Source organism: Trachypithecus francoisi, unplaced genomic scaffold, assembly GCF_009764315.1.
Source record: "Trachypithecus francoisi isolate TF-2019V2 unplaced genomic scaffold, Tfra_2.0 Lachesis_group3, whole genome shotgun sequence".
In the NCBI taxonomy this organism is placed as follows: domain Eukaryota; kingdom Metazoa; phylum Chordata; class Mammalia; order Primates; family Cercopithecidae; genus Trachypithecus; species Trachypithecus francoisi.
Genome location: NW_022681468.1, coordinates 148,136,689 through 148,156,182, shown reverse-complemented (window position 1 = coordinate 148,156,182; position 19,494 = coordinate 148,136,689). Strand labels below are relative to the sequence as shown.

The window sequence follows — 19,494 nt, the reverse complement described above, 5'->3', positions numbered from 1 at the left end:
TTGCTGGGCGGCCCCCACCTAACAACTAACAGTAGTATCTCTTTGCTCTCAGAAGTTTCCAGGTTTGCACCATACCTTTTGTGGTTGGGTTACTCTTGCTCAACTTTCTGGCCACATGCGGAGAACTGTGACTCTCACCAGCCCTCTGAGGGCTCTCTGGCTTGGAGGGGCACTAGCCCTGGGGCAGGTGACAAGTATGCCGTCCAGCCTCATTTCCCTTCGCATCAGGGTCCTGCTTCTCCTGACCAAGCCTGCAGCCTCAATGTGGCCTTCCCACCTGAGGTTGCCAGGTGCCAGGAGGGAAGTGCAGGAGCAGGACAATAGGCAGGAGGCTTCCTCTAAGAAAAGTGATCCCAGACAGGGAGCTGCCCTGCTCCATACATAACACTTCACCCCCAGGTCACCTGCCATCTGCCCTCAGGTCTGGCAGGTGCAGAGGGCTGTCTCTGCCACATGGAGCACATCAGCAGCTGGAGGTCAGCATAGGAGTGCTGCCTTAGGGACACAGAGTACTTGCAGCTACGGCCTAAGGGTCCCCAGCACCCCCTTGTTTGGCTCCATTGCTCTCCGGGATGTGTGGGATAGGCCCTGGGTGGATCCTGTTTGTGGCCGACTCAGTACAGTCTCCCTCAAGCGTTGATTACCACGGTACATCTCCACCTACTCATTCTTCAGTCCTTAGGCTGGACTTTGGATTCTTTGAGAGCCACAGAATCAGTGTGGCAGTTACAATGAGACAGGTAAGGGATGACTGCTAGGGCATCAAAAGAGAGGATTCCTGTGTGAAAGCAGTTGAATTTGACCCAAGGCTTGAAGTGCATGTATGATCTCTAAGGGCAAGCTGTATCTCTTATTCCTGCCCAGTCCCTTGCTAGCTGTGACACTGCACAGTTGATGCTCTTAGCTTCACTTTCCTCATCTACAGAGACAAATACCTACCTATTAGGTCTGTGTTGAGAAGTAAATGAGGTGATCCATGTGAAAGCTCACTGCTATAGCATAATGGCCAACATGGAGCATGTGCTTAATAAACTCTAAATGTGACTTTCATCTGACAGTCTCTCTCAAGTCCTCCTCCTCCCTGAAGCCTCTCTGGATCCCTCAGAACTTTTTTTAGAGATCTTGCTCTGTCACCCAGGCTGGAGTGCAGTGGTGTGATCATAGCTCATGTAAACACCTGGGCTCAAGCCATTCTCCTGTCTCAGCCTTCCCAGTAGCTGGGATTACATGTGAGAGCCACTGTGCCCAGCTGGCTTTTCTTATCCTGGCCACTTGGGGGCCCCTAATGATGCAGTGTGGACATTTTACTTTGATAGAAACTGCAGGAAATAACCCAGGGATTTCTGAGCATGAAGATACAGAGGTGTCTTAGGGAACTCGTAGCTAGAGACATATGCACCAGCCTCTAGTCCTCAGAGTCATTGTGGCGGTTGCCATGAGACAGGTAACAACTGACTGCTAGGCCAGTGAGAGAGAGGATCTGTGTAAGAAAGCAATTGAATTTGACCTAAGACTTGAAGAGCGTGTAGTACCTCTAAGGGCAAAAAGAGAAGGTATTATGCAGTCCTCAAGAAAACCAAGAGCAGGGCTGAGCATGGTAGCTCACACCTGTAATTCCAGCACTTTAGGAGGCTGAGGTGGAAGGATCACTTGAGTCCAGGAGTTTGAGACCAGCCTGGCCAACATGGCAAAACCCTGTCTCTATTAGAAATACAAAAACTAGGCCGGGCGCGGTGGCTCAAGCCTGTAATCCCAGCACTTTGGGAGGCCGAGACGGGCGGATCACGAGGTCAGGAGATCGAGACCATCCTGGCTAACATGGTGAAACCCCGTCTCTACTAAAAAATACAAAAAAAAAAAAAAAAACTAGCCGGGCGAGGTGGCGGGCGCCTGTAGTCCCAGCTACTCGGGAGGCTGAGGCAGGAGAATGGCGTAAACCCAGGAGGCGGAGCTTGCAGTGAGCTGAGATCAGGCCACTGCACTCCAGCCTGGGTGACAGAGCGAGACTCCGTCTAAAAAAAAAAAAAAAAAAAGAAATACAAAAACTAGCCAAGTGTGGTGGTGCATGCCTGTGGTCCCAGGTACTCGAGAGGCTAAGGCAGGAGAATCGCTTGAACCTGGGAAGCAGAGGTTTCAGTGAACCAAGGTTGTGCCACTACACTCCAGTCTGGGAGACAGGGTGAGACTCTGCCTCAAAAAACGAAAGAAAGAAAGAATGAGAAAGAGAAAGAAAAAAAAGAAAAAAGAAGAAAAGGAAAAAGGAAAGAAAAACAGCAATGACCTGCAAACAGTGTGATTTGGGGGTAAAACACTGGAGTGCTAGGGAGTGGAGGGAATGAGGCAGGCTGTGGCCAGGTTGCAAATTTATTCAATGGGCCATGGGAATGTTTTGGTTGGAGTTGAGAGAGTATCTGATGTGAGTTCTGGAAAAATGGGTGGTGGCTTAGGTGGAGTTCCCCTCAGAGCAGATGAGACACGAGCAGAGGCAAAGGAGAAGCAGTGAGGACCCAAAGAGGAGAAAGAGCATAGGCTGGAGAGAACTTTCCGAGGAAGGCCCCCAGGACTTAGTGTCAAGTTAGATTTGAGAGGTGACAGAAGAGTGCAGGATGACTCCTGGGGAAACCTGGCAGATGGTGGCAGTGATGTAATGGTGGGGAGAAGGATTCGGGTGAAGAGGGGTGGAGGTCACTTGATTGAGCTCAGCCTGGACAGCCGCACATGAGACACCTGCAGGGCACTTCCTGGAGGAGCCCAGACCATGGGCAAACTCTTCCAAGACAGTCATTCACTCACTCACTCATAAACAGTTGTTAAACAATTGCACGAATGAGCTCTCTCATGTCTCAGTTTCTATATTTGTAAGGTGAGTATTGTGAGTATAATAGCATATTATGCAAATCACCCAAAGCTGTGCCTCAATACAAAATACTCTATACAAGTTAACTACCAGTAGTAATTGTTGACTTAGTTAAGACCAAGATTAAAAGGAATGGTTTAATTGACTTAATTAAAAATAAATTTTCGGCCGGGCGCGGTGGCTCAAGCCTGTAATCCCAGCACTTTGGGAGGCCGAGACGGGCGGATCACGAGGTCAGGAGATCGAGACCATCCTGGCTAACACGGTGAAACCCCGTCTCTACTAAAAAAAAATAAATAAAAAAATCTAGCCGGGCGAGGTGGCGGGCGCCTGTAGTCCCAGCTACTCGGGAGGCTGAGGCAGGAGAATGGCGTAAACCCGGAGGCGGAGCTTGCAGTGAGCTGAGATCAGGCCACTGCACTCCAGCCTGGGTGACAGAGCGAGACTCCGTCTAAAAAAAAAAAAAAAAAGAAATACAAAAACTAGCCAGGTGTGGTGGTGCATGCCTGTGGTCCCAGGTACTCGAGAGGCTAAGGCAGGAGAATCGCTTGAACCTGGGAAGCAGAGGTTTCAGTGAACCAAGGTTGTGCCACTACACTCCAGTCTGGGAGACAGGGTGAGACTCTGCCTCAAAAAACGAAAGAAAGAAAGAATGAGAAAGAGAAAGAAAAAAAAGAAAAAAAGAAGAAAAGGAAAAAGGAAAGAAAAACAGCAATGACCTGCAAACAGTGTGATTTGGGGGTAAAACACTGGAGTGCTAGGGAGTGGAGGGAATGAGGCAGGCTGTGGCCAGGTTGCAAATTTATTCAATGGGCCATGGGAATGTTTTGGTTGGAGTTGAGAGAGTATCTGATGTGAGTTCTGGAAAAATGGGTGGTGGCTTAGGTGGAGTTCCCCTCAGAGCAGATGAGACACGAGCAGAGGCAAAGGAGAAGCAGTGAGGACCAAAGAGGAGAAAGAGCATAGGCTGGAGAGAACTTTCCGAGGAAGGCCCCCAGGACTTAGTGTCAAGTTAGATTTGAGAGGTGACAGAAGAGTGCAGGATGACTCCTGGGGAAACCTGGCAGATGGTGGCAGTGATGTAATGGTGGGGAGAAGGATTCGGGTGAAGAGGGGTGGAGGTCACTTGATTGAGCTCAGCCTGGACAGCCGCACATGAGACACCTGCAGGGCACTTCCTGGAGGAGCCCAGACCATGGGCAAACTCTTCCAAGACAGTCATTCACTCACTCACTCATAAACAGTTGTTAAACAATTGCACGAATGAGCTCTCTCATGTCTCAGTTTCTATATTTGTAAGGTGAGTATTGTGAGTATAATAGCATATTATGCAAATCACCCAAAGCTGTGCCTCAATACAAAATACTCTATACAAGTTAACTACCAGTAGTAATTGTTGACTTAGTTAAGACCAAGATTAAAAGGAATGGTTTAATTGACTTAATTAAAAATAAATTTTCGGCCGGGCGCGGTGGCTCAAGCCTGTAATCCCAGCACTTTGGGAGGCCGAGACGGGCGGATCACGAGGTCAGGAGATCGAGACCATCCTGGCTAACACGGTGAAACCCCGTCTCTACTAAAAAAAAAATAAATAAAAAAATCTAGCCGGGCGAGGTGGCGGGCGCCTGTAGTCCCAGCTACTGCGGAGCCTGAGGCAGGAGAATGGCGTAAACCCGGGAGGCAGAGCTTGCAGTGAGCTGAGATCCGGCCACTACACTCCAGCCCGGGCGACAGAGCGAGACTCCATCTCAAAAAATAATAATAAAAATAAAAAAATAAATTGTCTGGCTGGGTGCAGTGGCTCACACCTGTAATCCCAGCAGTTTGGGAGGCTGAGGCAGGAGGATCGCTTGAGTCAAGGAGTTCAAGACCAGCCTGGGCAACATAGTGAGAACTTGTCTCTATTAAAAAAAAAAAAAAAAATTCAATTTGAAACAATTTAAAATTTACAGAAAAATTGAGAAGATAGTTCAGAGAGTTCCTGTATACCTCATGTGCAGTCTCCTTTATTATGAACATCTTACATTAGTATGGTGCCATCATTAAAATTAGTGAACCAATAATGGCATATTATTATTAACTGATGTTCATATTCTATTCAAATTTCCTTAGTGTTTTTTGTTTTTTTCTTTTTTTTAGACAGGGTCTCACTCTGTAGCCCAGGCTGTAGTGTACTGGCTCAATCATGGCTCACTGCAGCCTTTTTTCTTTTTTATTTTTTTGTTTTTGTTTTTTTGAGACAGAGTCTTGCTCTGTCGCACAGCCTAGAGTGCAATAGTTTGATGTGGCTCACTGCAACTTCCGCCTCCTGGGTTCAAGTGATTCTCCTGCCTCAGCCGTCCGAGTAGCTGGGATTACAGACATACGCGACCATGCCTGACTAATTTTTGTATTTTTAGTAGAGATGGGGTTTCACCATGTTGGCCAGGCTGGTCTTGAGCTCTTGACCTCAGGTGATCCACCCGGCCCGGCCTCCCAAAGTGTTGGGATTACAGGTGTGAGCTGTGAGCCACCAGGCCTGGCCTGACAGCCTTGACCTCCTGGGCTCAAGCGATCTTCTTGCCTCAGCCCCCCAAGTAGCGTGGACTACAGGTGCACACCACCATACCCAGCTAATTTTTGTATTTTTTTTTTGTAGAGAGAGGGTTTTCCCATGTTGCCCAGGCTGGTCTTGAACTTCTGAGCTCAAGCTACCTGCCTGCTTTGGGCTCCCAAAGTGCTGGGATTACAGGTATGAGCCAACATGCCTGGCCCTTACTTTGAATGCCCTTTTTCTGGAACACGATCTCATCCAGCATTCCACACTGCATTCTCATCATACTATATGAAGGGTGCATATCAGCTTGACTTATCACTATTGATCTTACTCTTGATTACCTGGCTGAAGGAGTGTTCTTCAGGATTCTCAAATGTAGTTTTTTTCACCCTTTTTCTGTTTATTTATCAGTATAGAATTATGAACATTTTTTTCTTTTTTTCCCTTTTTTTTTTGGAGACTGAGTCTCACTCTGTTGGCCAGGCTGGAGTGCAGTGGTGCAATCTTGGCTCACCTCAACCTCCGCCTCCCAGGTTCAAGCAATTCTCATGTCTCAGCCTCCCGAATAGCTGGGACTACAGGTGTGTGCCACCACGCCCGACTAAGTTTTGTATTTTTAGTAGAGATAGGGTTTTACCCAACCAGGCTGGTCTCGAATTCCTGACCTCAGGTGATCCACCCGTCTTGGCCTCCCAAAGTGCTGGGATTACAGACATGAGCCACTGCCCCAGGTCTATTTTAATTTTTTTATTTTTAACTTCCAGAACCCACCAATACTACTTTCTATTATTGCTCAGATTGTTCCTGTTTTGGCCACTGAAGGCTCTTTCTTTTTTCTTTTCTTTTTTTTTTTTTTTTTTGAGACAGAGTCTGGCTCTGTCACCAGGCTGGAGTGCAGTGGCGCAATCTCGGCTCACTGCAACCTCCGCCTCCCTGGTTCAAGCGATTCTCCTGCCTGAGCCTCCTGAGTAGCTGGGACTACAGGTGCGTGCCACCGCGCCCAGCTAATTTTTGTATTTTTAGTAGAGACAGGTTTCACCATGTTGGCCAGGATGGTCTCCATCTCCCGACCTCATGATCCTCCCGCCTCAGCCTCCCAAGGTGCTGGGATTACGGGCATCAGCCACTGCACCCTGCTGGAAGCTCTTTCATTGATGCCTGTGTCCATTTGAAGTACAGCAGTTCCCCTTATCTGTAGTTTTGCTTTCCAGGCTTTCAGTTGCCTGCAGTCAATGGCAGTCTGAAAATAGGTGTGGATAATACAATAATATATTTTGAGAGAGAGAGACCACATTCACATAACTTTTTATTTATTTATTTATTTATTTTTGAGATGGAGTCTTGCTCTGTTGCCCAGGCTAGAGTGCTATGGCATGTTCTCAGCTCACTGCAACCTCCACCTCCTGGGTTCAAGCAATTCTCCTGCCTCAGCCTCCCGAGTAGCTGGGACTACAGGCACCCACCACCATGCCTGGCTAATTTTAGTACTTTTAGTAGAGACGGAGTCTCACCGTGTTGGCCAGGCTGGTCTCCAACTCATGACCTCAGGTGATCTGGCTGCCTGAGCCTCCCAAAGTGTTGGGATTACAGGTGTGAGCTACCACACCCGGCCTCATAACTTTTATTTTTATTTTTATTTTTATTTTTTGGGACGGAATTTCACTCCTGTTGCCTAGGCTGGAGTGCAATGGCACAATCTCTGCTCACCACAACCTCCGCCTCCCGGGTTCAAGTGATTCTTCTGCCTCAGCCTCCAGAGTAGCTGGGATTACAGGCATGCGCAACCCTGCCCAGCTAATTTTGTATTTTTAGTAGAGACGGGGTTTCTCCATGTTGGTCAGGCTGGTCTCAAACTCCCAACCTCGGGTGATCTGCCTGCCTCGGCCTCCCAAAGTGCTGGGATTACAGGCGTGAGCCAACTCATCCAGCCTACATAACTTTTATTTTTTAATTTTTTTTTTTGAGACGGAGTCTTGCTCTGTCGCCCAGGCTGGAGTGCAGTGGCCAGATCTCAGCTCACTGCAAGCTCCGCCTCCCGGGTTCACGCTATTCTCCTGCCTCAGCCTCCCGAGTAGCTGGGACTCCAGGCGCCCGCCACCTCGCCCGGCTAGTTTTTTTGTATTTTTAGTAGAGATGGGGTTTCACCGTGTTAGCCAGGATGGTCTCGATCTCCTGACCTCGTGATCCGCCCGTCTCGGCCTCCCAAAGTGCTGGGATTACAGGCTTGAGCCACCGCGCCCGGCCTAACATAACTTTTATTACAGTCTGTTGTTAAAATTGTCCTATATTATTATTGTTGTTAACCTCACAGTGGACCTAATTTATCAATTAAATTTTATCACAGGTTATGTACAGGGAAAAACAGTTGTCATGTCTCCTTGAACTGCTCTTGACTGGCAGTGTTTAAGTTTTTCAGATGTTCCTTGTTTTGATTACCTTGATAATTTTGAGTACTAGGCAAGTATTTTGTTGAATGCTGACTGTTGGAATTCATAATTCATCTAATTTTTTTTTCATGTTTAGACTAGGGCTATTTATGGGTTTGGGGAGATAAGGAACCATTATCAACACCTCTCTGTTATATCGAGGGTACACACTATCAACATGACTTATCACCATTGGTATTGATCACCTGACCAAGATAGTGCTTGTCAGGATTCTCCACTACAGAGTTACTCTCTTCCCTCCTCTCCATGCTGTACTGTTTGGAAGGAAGTCACTACACACCCTGCACTTAAGGGTGGGAGTTTTTGCTTCCTTGAGGGTGAAGTATCTGCATAAATCCTTTGGAATTCTGGCATTCTGGCCAGGCATGGTGATGCACGCCTGTAGTCCCAGCTACTCAGGAGGCTGAGCCTGAAGAATCGCTAAGCAGACATTGCTGTGAGCTGAGATTGTGCCACTGCACTCCAGCCTTTGTGACAGAGTGAGCCTGCTGTCTCAAAAAAAAAAAAAAGACTTACTAAGAAAGAAAACCTAGCAGTCCTTTGCCCCATCCCCAGTTAAACTCCATCTGTTTTCATCGCTCAGAGCCCCAGTCATGCTGATCTAAGGATGTTTCCAAAATGCACCACACCCATTTGGACATTAGAGTATCTGGTGTTGAGGATTTGCTCCCTCTAGAATGGCTTCCCTTTCCCTGATACTCGTCCCCTTGCCAGGATCAGGCCCCTGCCTTCTCTAATTCTCACCAGACAGGAAAAAAAAATCTTAACAATAACGTAGAAGAAGAGAAACGTTTTTCCAAAATAGAGAAATCATTGTGATTATTTTTTCTTTTTGGAATGTTGGATAATATAGTCTGCTTCATTAATCATCAAGCATGCTATGGATTTTCCATTTTTATAGGCTCTGTATCTCAGTTAAGGTAATACTGGTAAATTTTATACTGTATTTGAAGATGAAAAATATAGGCCAAAATCACAGATCTTGCATAGAAACTGGGTAATGAAGACAGCTCTGGAAGTAAACATAGACACACACACGGACACACATATATATAAAGTACACACACATATATTTTTTAAAGCTTTTAAAGCCCCTCCATTCTCCCAGAGTGGACAACCTCTCCCCTCTCTTAGAGTGGGTGGGGACAGCAGTTGCATGGGCAGCTTTCCTTGTGAGCCACGAGTCCCTCTGGACACACTGCTGTCTAGCCACGCCCCCATTCCCTTTCATCTTTCTAATTGACCAATGGGCTTGGAGCCTTAAGGCCACGCCCCTATTTGGCATTCTACTGCAACCCTGGTTACGCCTCCTCTGGCTCAGTCACACAGCTGCCTGGTAGGTGACTGGAGGTGTTGATCAGTGCTCGCTGGGATTTTGCTGATGTGGCCCCAACCCCGCCTCCCTCCCCACTCTGCAATGGCAGAAGAAACTCGACAGAGCATATTGGCTGAGGCCAAGAAAAAGGTAAAAACGTACCAGGTCATGGCCTCCCAACCCAGCCACAGATCCCCTCTGACAACAAGACCACTGCCAGAGTCCATACCACTCCTGAGGCACACCGGACTGGGCCTGCTAACCCTGGTGCCTCTGGGCTACCCCCATCAAAGTTTTGTCAGTCAGCCTCACCCCTTCAGCAAGCAGCCCAGTCCCTGCCCTTGCCAAGCACCCCAGGGTGACTTTGGGCGGGTGACTCCTGGGGCTTCCCGCTGCATTACTGGGCCCTCATCTCCTGTTTCCCCAAGCTTGACCTCCCTGGGCTCTTTTGGCTTGCACCTCTAGGGACCTTGGTCCCCCAGCCCCAGGCCCTGCCCTCCTGAGTCATGCCTGGGTGACTTTGGGCTGGTGACTCCTGTGGCTCCCTGCTGCACACTCTGCCCTCCCATCCTGCTGCCTCAAGGTCAACCTCCCTGGGCTCTTTGCACTGGCGTCTCCAAGGACCTGGGTCCCAACCTTGTGTTTCCCTCCCCCATAGTGGAGTGGTGACTAGGACATTGCACTGATGTGGTCCCTCCCCCTCACCAGGAGGAGTGGAATGTAGTGATGTCACAGTCTGCCTAGAAACTGTCATTACTGGAAGACCGGCCTTTGATCTTATGACCCAGTCCCCTAAGCGTTCTCACCCCATTTCTGGTTCCTCTGGTCACAGCACAAATTTCCAGCTGAAAGGGGAATGGAGACTGTGGGACCTAGGAGCAAGAGGTTTCAGACTGCCTCGCTCCCTTAACATTGACATTGACAGGGGGAAAAGCCTACACTTCCCCCGTGAGCGCAAAACATTGACAGTATCTCTGGATGACAATGAGAGAATTGGTTCGGTTTGGTTTTCTCCCAGGTTTCTACTTTCCAGAGAGAGATTTTAACATTTTGTTCTGAGTTCTCCACCTCATATTCTAATTCTCCATGGTTCTGGGCCAGACTACCCTTCAGTCAGTGTTCTCTGAAGTGAGATTTGCTCATCTTCTGTGGAATAGATCTTGGGAAACTGAACTTGACAGCTTGAATCTTCCTCATATTATCTCAACCTGGTGTACCTTGAGTGCCACGGGACAAATATGGGACATCTTTCTGAAGCATCAGTTTCCCTTGATTCTCTTGAGATCAGGAGAAAAAACATTAATGTACTTAGGGATGACAGTCACAGGTTTCCAAGAGTATATCAGACTTCTCTCTGAAATGAGGCTTGGGTTGTCCTCTTTCTGATAAATTCCCAGATTTCACAGAAAGGCTGCCTTCTGCCATGAGGACACATTGATATAAAAGTTTAAGAGTTACTGGTGCACTTCTTCACACTAACAGACATGTGAGGATGTATGACTCTAAACCACACGGCACAGAGTTCCTGCCTACTTAATGTTTACTTTTCTACCTCTGCCTCTGGTTTTGGTCCCAGGCAGCTGCTGATTCTTCTCAAAACCCCAGAGCTTGGAGTCAGAAGACTGATTTCAAAGTTCCACTATCACATTTTCCTTTCCTTTTTTTTTCCTAGCCATGATATCAATCCCTCTCAGTCACTAAATGATGGTGACAACACCTTGTACAGTGGTTGGTGTCATTGAATCAGATGGTGTATAAGAGTATTTTGTAAAAGCTGTAAAGGAGGATGTGGCTGTAGGGGCTCATGGTTCTCATGAGGATTACTGCTCTTCTTTCCCACAGTTAAAAGAATATTGGCAGAGAAACAGCCCTGGGGCTCCAGCAGGAGTGAAGAACAGGAAAACAAATGGCCGTGTCCCTGAGACAGCCACTTCTGGTGGTTGCCACTCACCTGGGGATGTGAGTCTTGGCTGACCAGGCTCCTGGGGACAGGGGGCCCAAGGGGCAGTAGAGGGTAATTGTTAAGATTGTGAATGGACTGTTGGGTACTAGTTAAGAATTCTGGGTTTGAATCCTGCCTCTCCATCTGCTAGGGATATGATTTAGGGTGAGCTGCTTGAGCTCTTTGGGCCTCTCTTTGCACGTCTGTATAATAGAGGTGGTATTATTGTTTGACTTCCATTTGTGAGGTTTAAATGAGATTTGTTATTGTTTTATGTGAATCCCTAGTACATGGCCTGCTGTAAACACCCAGGACACCAGGATGTGGTCATTGGTGTTTGATTTTCCTCATCCCCGGTCTCAAGGGGAAGCCAGGACAATGAGAACAGCCATTTGCCATCAGGAGTCACTGAAAGGGCCCCAGGGTCGGATGGTGGGGAGATAAGAACCATGAGAGAAGTTGGCATAAAGGAGTTATGGGACAAAGGTCCAAGACAGGCAGAAAAGAAAATGTTGCCAGTTGATGGGGAAGAAAGGAAGTCAGAGGGCTTAGACACTGAGGGACAGAACATCTCCATGTGCACTCTCATCTCTTGTAGTCAGCAACAGGTATCGACGGAGAGGGCCCTACGTCATCTGCACCCCTCAAGGATCTGGAGGTAAGAGGCTCTGGGCGGAGGTGCAGTGACCCTGCAGGCCAGCCCTCCACCCTCCTCCTACAGCGGGGACTGGGTGCCCCTGTGCCAGCTGAGACAGCCCACACACACCCCAGCCCTAATGATTGTTCTCCCTACCTCTCCCCCACTCCTCCTCCACCTCCTCTTCTCTACATGCACTTCAGAGCCTGTGCCAAGAACTACCAGCAGCCCTGGACTCGAGGTCCGTAAAAATCAATCAACTGAATAACATCATCAAATCTTTGGTAAGAATCCAGTGGGGTCCCTTGATTCCAGGCTGCCAATCCCAGGCTCCAGTTTCCCCTTGGGGCCCTGAAGAAAGGGACTGGGAGTCCCTGGTGCCAAGTGCAAATAGGGAGCTGGGGCACCCTGACCTCACTTGGAGGGACCCCAGAGCACACAGCGTGGCTCTTCTTTTGCTGCCCTCTTTGCCGACTCTCTCCTCTCCACACACCCCTGCTCTAGTCCTTGCTACACACGCCCTGGGGTTGTTGCCTCTCGGGGGGAGTGCGAGCCTGACTGGTTGGCAGGGGGCCCGTATTTCTGCCATGACTCAGTCCCTAATTTGCTCTTTGATTCTGGACAAGCCGCCTCTGCTTTTTGGACTCGTGTTTCCAGAGGAGGTAGTGAGTATCAAAGGTGTCTGTTAGCTCTGAGAGTCCAAGATTTAAAGGGCCCCTAGAATGGAAACCTCAGGGCCAAGAGCTGCTGTCTGTCCTTTTCCGTTAGCCTGTATCTGCTGTGAAGAACCGTTCCTGACCCGTTCGTGCGCAGTAAATGTTTATTGAATGAACGCACTTTTCTAAATCACAAGCGGGCAGAAGGGGTGGCCTTTCTCAAACTCCATCTCTAGAGGTTTATGTTCCTGTCCTCTCAAGAGATTCCACATTCAGACTTTGAGTTCTGTGGCTGTGGGCAAAAACCAACAGAGACCCAAATCCTATGTCCTTGGGAGCTTGAGGAGAGTTAACCAGTTCGTGTTCCCATTGGGTATGAGAACTTTGCCTTTAAAATCCATTCCTGGCCCCTGCCTATGGCTTCCTGGCCTGGGGAATAGAGTTGAGGGGGCCGCCCTCCGTCACCTTCATTTGACTCCCCCCACAGGAACAACAGAAGAAACAAGTGGAACATCAGCTGGAAGAAGTAATGTGATTTCTTTGTTTCCTTGCGATATGACTGCTGGGTTTGGGGGGCACTCAGACGTAGAGGCCCCAGTCTCGCCCACTCCCAACCTGGGGAAGAAGGCTCACCCCTTAGATTGCACCCCATCCCAACAGGGTCCCTGATAACCTGGTCTCATGGGTGGGCCTGTCCTGGGGCATTGATGACATTCTGGGGCATGTCTCTTGCTGTGCCATCTCTGTCTCCCTCTGGTAAGAGCTCTGTCTTCCTCTTCCTATAGGAAAAGAAGGCAAACAATGAGAAACAGAAAACTGAAAGGGAGCTAGAGGTGAGTGGAGGGTGTGAAGTTTTCTCCTGTCCTCCGGAGAATGTTTCTTTCCTTCTCTTCCAGCACTTGCTTGGCTTTTCTCCCAAAGGTTCAAATCCAGAGATTGAATAGACAGATAGAGAAACTAAATACGGACCTGTATCACACACAACGTTCTCTCAGATACTTTGAAGGTGGGAATCTGGGCACCCTGTTATCCTTCAACCTGGCACTTTGAAGGGTCTTTAGGGAGAGTCCTTTGGGCCCCATCTCAACTCTCTCATTACAGAAGAGTCCAAGGATCTGTCTGGCCGCCTGCAATATACAGTGCAGTGTATAGGAGAGTTAGAGCAGGCTCTCTCTGCTGTCCCCGCCACACAGGAGGAGAAGGAGATCAGTGTGAGTTCAACCATCTGCCCTGTCCCCTGGGAGCCCGGCTTCGCAGATGGAGGAGTGAGCCTAAAGGTCCCTTCTGCAGGATGGAGTGTCCTGCCCAGAAGGCAGCATGGCCATTTCTTGCTGCTTTTGTGTCTGGTTGTTAGAGGCAGCCTGGGGAGGAGTCAGCTGCTGTGGGTGAGTTGGGGGGTGCAGTGGGGAGCGAGCACTGGACGCAGAGCTTGCAGGCCAAGTGCCTGCCCTGCCCTTACCTGGCTGTGGTCTTGGCCAAGTCCTAGGTGGGGTATTGGGTACTTGTACTGTGAAGGTACAGAAGAGTACCTTTAGTATGTTACCATTTCTGTAGAGAGGAAACTGTGTGTGTGTGTGTGTATGTGTGTGTGTGTGTGTGTGTGTATGCGTGTGTGTACATACTATGATAATATACATAAAACATGTCTGCAAGGTTCATAATAAACTCAGGAGAGAGCAACAGGGTGGCTGGGAGATACTTCCCTTCTTTACCTTCTGAGTTTTGGACTATTCGAATGTATCATCCTTTCAGAAAGTAATCAAAAGATTAATTGTCCCCTTCCTATCTGTGCCCCCATCCCCAGCAAGAAAAATGGGCTTAGAGAATCGGATAGACCTGGGTGTTCAAATCCCAACTCTGCCTAAGTGATCTTAGGCAAGCATTTAACCTCAAATACTCCATGTTTTTTCATCTACACAATAGCGGTAATCATAGTAACTGTCTCCTATGGTGGTTGCGAGGATTAAATGGGATTGCTAGCATGGTACCTGCTGAAGCACTCCATAAAGGTTCAACAGTGGTAATAACAGTAATAACAATAGCAATATTATCTGATCTCTCTGGGCCTCTGTTAGCCAGCTGTAAATTCGATCTCTTTTCCTGGCCCTTCCAACTTTACTGAGTTCTTTTAAAAACCAGACCATGGGCTTGGAAATGCCTTGATCTTTACTGACCGAGTTGTATATTGAGCCCAGCCCTAGCCCTTTTAAGGGGCACTGTGTGGTATGGCCCGGGCTCACCAGATGGAAACTTCTCACTCTTCACCATCCAGTTCTCAAGCCGCAGTCAAGCACTTATTGAGTGGCAGTTAGAGCAGTCCATACAGGAGAAGACACGGCTGAAAAAACGCCTGACACGGGTGAGGTTTTGCAGAGGGAGAGATGTGGAAGGAAAATGATCCCAGTGGCCAGGAGCAGGTGAGGACCAGTGACAGCCCTTCCTAACTTCTGTGCCCATTCTTGCAGATGAGGGAGTCGCTTAAACAAGCCCAGCTAGAGAGAGATGAATATGCTCAACATCTAAAAGGAGAGAGGGCCTGGTGGCAGCAGAGGATGAGAAAAATGTGGCAGGAGGTGAGGTCTGACCATTCAGCTCTCCCATCTTAGATCGGTCACTGGATCTTTCTAAGTGTCTGTAACATGGGAATAGTACAGCCAGAGGTGGTCATGGGTCTGGGCTTTGTGGAGGTGGGGGCAGAGAGGGAGATGGCAGCCTGTCCAGCCACCAGCCCCTCTCTCCAGGGCCCTTTTCCCCTGTGCTTTGGGCAGGTTTGCACCTTGAAGAAAGAGAAGAAGGATGATGTGCATCGGGTGGAGGAGCTGAAGAGGAGCTTGTCCAAATTCAAAAACCAGATGGGTAAGATGTGGCTGGCGTGACCTGGGAGCAGGCCTGGCATCAGAGGGCTGTGGAGGGGGGGCTTAGAATACCCCACGGAGGTGAGTGGATGGAAGGGCTTTGAGGCAGAGGGAAAGAGGTCTGTGCCGGGAAATGGCAAATCTTGTCATCTCCGTGAGCCTCAGTGTCCCCATCAGCAAATGGGGCCCATTGTCAGTCACCCACAGTGCTCTCCATCTGAAAGTGGTTTGGAAGATTGGCTACCATCCGGGTGCGAGGAATCATTCGCAGTGAGGCCAAGTTTGGGGAGCCTGAGAGGAGCTGTGCACCAAGAGGAGGGTGTTTGTTGTTGTTGTTGTTTGTTTTGTTTTGTTTTTGTTTTTGAGAATCCAGAGGCCCTTATTGTCTGCTTCCTTTCTCAGCTGAACCCCTGTCCCCGGAGCCCCCAGCAGTGCCCCCTGAGGAGGAGCTGCAGCACCTGAGGAAGGAACTAGAGCGAGTGTCAGCAGAGCTCCAGGCCCAGGTGGAAAACCATCAGCACGTGAGTCTCCTGAACCAGGCACAAAAGGAGAGGCTTCGGGAGCAGGAGGAGAGACTTCAGCAGCTGGCCGAGCCACAGAGCGGCGTCGAGGAGCTGGTGCGTTGCCCCACCTGGGGAGCCTGCCCTCCTCCCTAGTCCTCCAGGCCTTTGTTTCCCAACTTGTAAAACGGGGCAGTGTAGCCCTCACGTGAAATATTACTTCTAAAGGCACCTGTGAGCCAGAGCCCTGCTCTGGTGGCTGTGGGAGAGAGGGGATGATTTTTCTAACCTGCCTACACCCTTCCTGGTGCCATGGGAGGCAGACACCAAGTTCTGGGGTCTCCAGCTGCAGTGGGTGGCTGCTGATTGCTTCTCTCTGTCCAGAACAACGAGAACAAGAGCGCACTGCAGGTGGAGCAGCAAGCACAGGAGCTACTGGAGAAGCTGGACGAGGTGAAGGAGACAGTAACCTCTGCCCCATCCAAGAAGGGCTGGGAGGCGGGCACCAGCCTCTGGGGAGGGGTGTGCCAGGCCAGAGGCAGCTGCAGCCTGGGGGCAGGTGACCCCAGCACCCTCCAGGGCAGTCTTGTGACTGCTTCTTCCTTCCTGCCTTCTGACTTTTAGAGGTCGGTACCCCTGGCTGGGCTACTCTCAGGTCTGGAAATCGTCATCCCAGCTAGAGGCATGGAGCCCCCAGTCATAGGGGAAGACACAGTGCTATAAGAGGCTCCTTATGCCAGGCACGGTGGCTCACACCTATAATCCCAGCACTTTGGGAGGCTGAGGCAGGAGACTCACTTGAGGTCGGGAGTTTGAGATCAGCCTGGCCAACATGGTAACATCCCTACTAAAATTATGAAAACAAACAAACAAACAAAACGGGCATGGTGGTGCATGCCTGTAATCCCACCTACTCAGGAGGCTGAGGCACGAGAATCTCTTGAGCCCAGGAGGTGAAGGTTGCAGTGAGCTGAGATTGCACCGCTGCACTCTAGCCTGGGCCACAGAGTGACACTCTGTCTCAAAACAGAACAAAAAGGCTCCTTAGGTTACAACTGGATTCCAGCCTTGGTTTCACTGGTCACCATTCAAGTACTTTGCATCTCTAAGTTTCTGTTTCTTTAACTTTAAAAGGAAGTTAGCATTTTCCTTACAGAGCTGCTGAGGATTAAATGAGATAATACATGGAAAGCACTAGGCCTGTAGCACACTTAGCAGATGGCGGCTGGCTCCCACTGCTTTTCCAGCAGTCTGTGGCCTACAGTTTAAATGGTGAGAAGAGGGTATGAGATTTGAGCCTGGGGAAGGAGGCATGGTGTTCTAGGAAAGGGAGGCAGTCACTTAGGCCTGGAGTTAGGGGCGAGGGTCCTGGGCAGGCTCTGTCAGAGCCCCACAGTGCCCTCGCGACCCTATTAATGGGCCCAGAATCTGGAAGCCAGACACAAGGTGCTCTCATGCCCAGGGTCTTCCTGTAGGTGGAGCTGAAGAGGCAAGAGGCTCAGAGTCTGCAGCAGCAGCCAGACCATTACCTGGGTCACTTGCAGCAGTCCGTGGCCACCTATCAGCAGCAGGTGGCCGCCTATCAGTAGCTGACCTCTGAGAAGGAGGCGCTGCACAGGCAGTTACTGCAGCAGACCCAGCTAATGAACCAGCTGCAGCAGCAGGAATCTTGGGGCAAACCGGTGGCCGAGATGGCCCGCCAAAAGTTGCAGGAGACCTAGGGGAGGGAGCTGCTGAAGACGGAGCTGTGAGGGGGACGACCTGGCAAACTCCATGCCTTCTCACTCTTTCCTGGCCCCTTAGGAGTGCCTGGAAGCTGCCAGCCAGGAGAGCCAGCAGCTGAATGCCCCGTTGAACCACAAGGCTCTCTCTGGGGAAGGTACGGGAGACCGCTCAGAGGAAGAGGAGAGAGCCCCAGGAGGAAGGGGGGACTGTGAGCAGCACAGGATTGAGGAGTTGGAAGAGACCTTTAGAACAGCTGGTCATTATGCCGACTGGGTGCCTGCACTAAGTTCGGCATCAATATGGTGACCTCCTGGGAGCGGGGGGCCACCAAGTTGCCTAAGGATGGCTGAACTGGGCCAGGTCAGAAACGGTGCAGGTCAGAACTCCTGCACCGACCGGTAGTGGGACTGTGCCTGGGCGGTATAGCAAGACCTTGGTTCTTAAAAGAAAAATAAAGAACAGCAGCTCATTCCTCTCTGGGAAGGGCTGGCTCAGGGTTACATAGTGAGGGTGGGGGCAGAGTTGGGCCCACAGTACCTGCCTTGTTGGGTTGTCTGAGGAGCCCTCTGGCCACCCCCCACAGGAGATGGAGGAGGACATCTGGACAGTGAGGAGGAGGACCTGGAGAGCTGGGAGGCCATGGTGAGCCTGACTCCCCCTGCACCTATTTTGCCACCTTCCTCTCTGGTCCCTCGAAAACCCCTTTATGCTCTTACTTTCCCTGCCTTCTGATTTCTCTGCACCCTCACCCCTTCCGAGAGCCAGTGGTCAGACACCATTTCCCCTGTGAGCAACAGGTGCACTCTCTGAGGCCCCAAGGGAAGGGGCTGCGCTCCACCTCTCTGCCCCATTTGTTCTGTGTATGCCCCTATACGAATGCGCACGTCTTGCCCTCAGGTGGCATTTTTCAGCTCCACTGGAGCCAGTGCCCAGCAGGAGCAGGCACGGTTATGAGAGCGGGTGAAAGAGCAGAGGGTGTGCTGCCAGCGCCTGGCTCACTGGGTGGCCTCGGCCCAGAAGGAGCCAGAGGCAGCGATCCCAGCCCCAGGGACTGGGGGCGAGTCTGTGAGTGGGGAGACCCACCGGGCCCTGAGGAAGTCATAGGGAAGCTGGCCCATGCCAGGACTCACCTCCAGCTTCGCCATGACTTGAAAATGCTACCTGAGGGCAGGTTGCTGCCGAGATGTGACCCCATTATTTTGGCTCCAGAGTGGCATTATGGACCACCGGGAGAAGACGGCAGTCCTGAGTGAGCTGGTGAAGAAACAGGAAATTCGATTCATCCATTACCGGAGGGAGAGATGCCATCAGTGAGTGGGAGGCCAGGACACGGCGGGGGGAGCTGCAGGGCCTTCGGAGGGGCCCCAGCGTCTGAGCCCTGTCCTCCCGCAGGAATGTTCGTCACCTCATAACAGAGGCAGGGGGCAGTGCCGAAGATGCAGCAGTGGGAGGAGGACATCATCAGGCTGGTCCGGCACAGGGAGGAGATAAGGTAGGGTGTGCAACATCTCTGTGGGGGTGGGGGTGGGCGTGAGGGTGGGCGCCAGCAGCAGGGTGACACCTGAGCACCCCTCCCTCCAGGTGAAGCTGCTGGCGCTGCAGGAGATGCGGCTGTGGCTTGTGCTGACCGCAACAACAAGCACAGCAAATTCCTGGCCGCTGCCCAGAACCCTGCTCATGAGCCCAGTCCAGGAGCCCCACCCCGCCAGGAGCTTGGGGCTGCTGACCAGCATGGTGGTGAGTAGAGCCCTCATGCAGGCGGGCAGGCAGGAGCAGGGGGCGCTCCCACTGTGCTCAGATCCCCGCCTCCCTCTCTCCAAAGATCTTTGTGAGGTGAGCCTCACCGACAGCGCCGAGCCTGCGCAAGGAGAGTCCAAGGAGGGTTCTCCCAACGACGACCCTACTGCACAGCCCATCGTGCAGGACCACCAGGAGCACCCAGGCTTGGGCAGCAACCGCTCTGTGCCATTCTTTGGCTGGGCTTGGCTGCGGAGAAGAAGGAGATAAACATCACCATCATCAAC

The 19,494-nt window shown here is 50.6% G+C and overlaps 1 protein-coding gene across 2 annotated transcripts; it reads left to right on the top strand.

Annotated features, from left to right (window-relative positions):
* Positions 1–9,141: 9,141 nt before the first annotated feature.
* Positions 9,142–19,494, top strand: LOC117070817 (golgin subfamily A member 8S-like). Of its 2 annotated transcripts, XM_033190454.1 has the most exons (20): positions 9,142–9,305; positions 10,998–11,114; positions 11,696–11,755; positions 11,938–12,018; positions 12,878–12,916; positions 13,176–13,223; positions 13,312–13,396; positions 13,492–13,601; positions 14,663–14,749; positions 14,856–14,963; positions 15,159–15,246; positions 15,648–15,862; positions 16,130–16,198; positions 17,549–17,624; positions 18,054–18,112; positions 18,680–18,780; positions 18,863–18,962; position 19,006; positions 19,052–19,207; positions 19,293–19,494. In XM_033190454.1, the coding sequence occupies exons 1-20, from the start codon at positions 9,222–9,224 to the stop codon at positions 19,475–19,477; spliced, it is 1,869 nt and encodes a 622-aa protein (XP_033046345.1). In that variant the 5' UTR covers positions 9,142–9,221; the 3' UTR covers positions 19,478–19,494. The 2 variants fall into 2 exon arrangements, with proteins under 2 accessions (XP_033046345.1, XP_033046346.1); XM_033190455.1 differs by lacking the exons at positions 18,054–18,112; positions 18,680–18,780; positions 18,863–18,962; position 19,006 and adding an exon at positions 18,440–18,445 and having other exon boundaries at positions 17,549–17,636.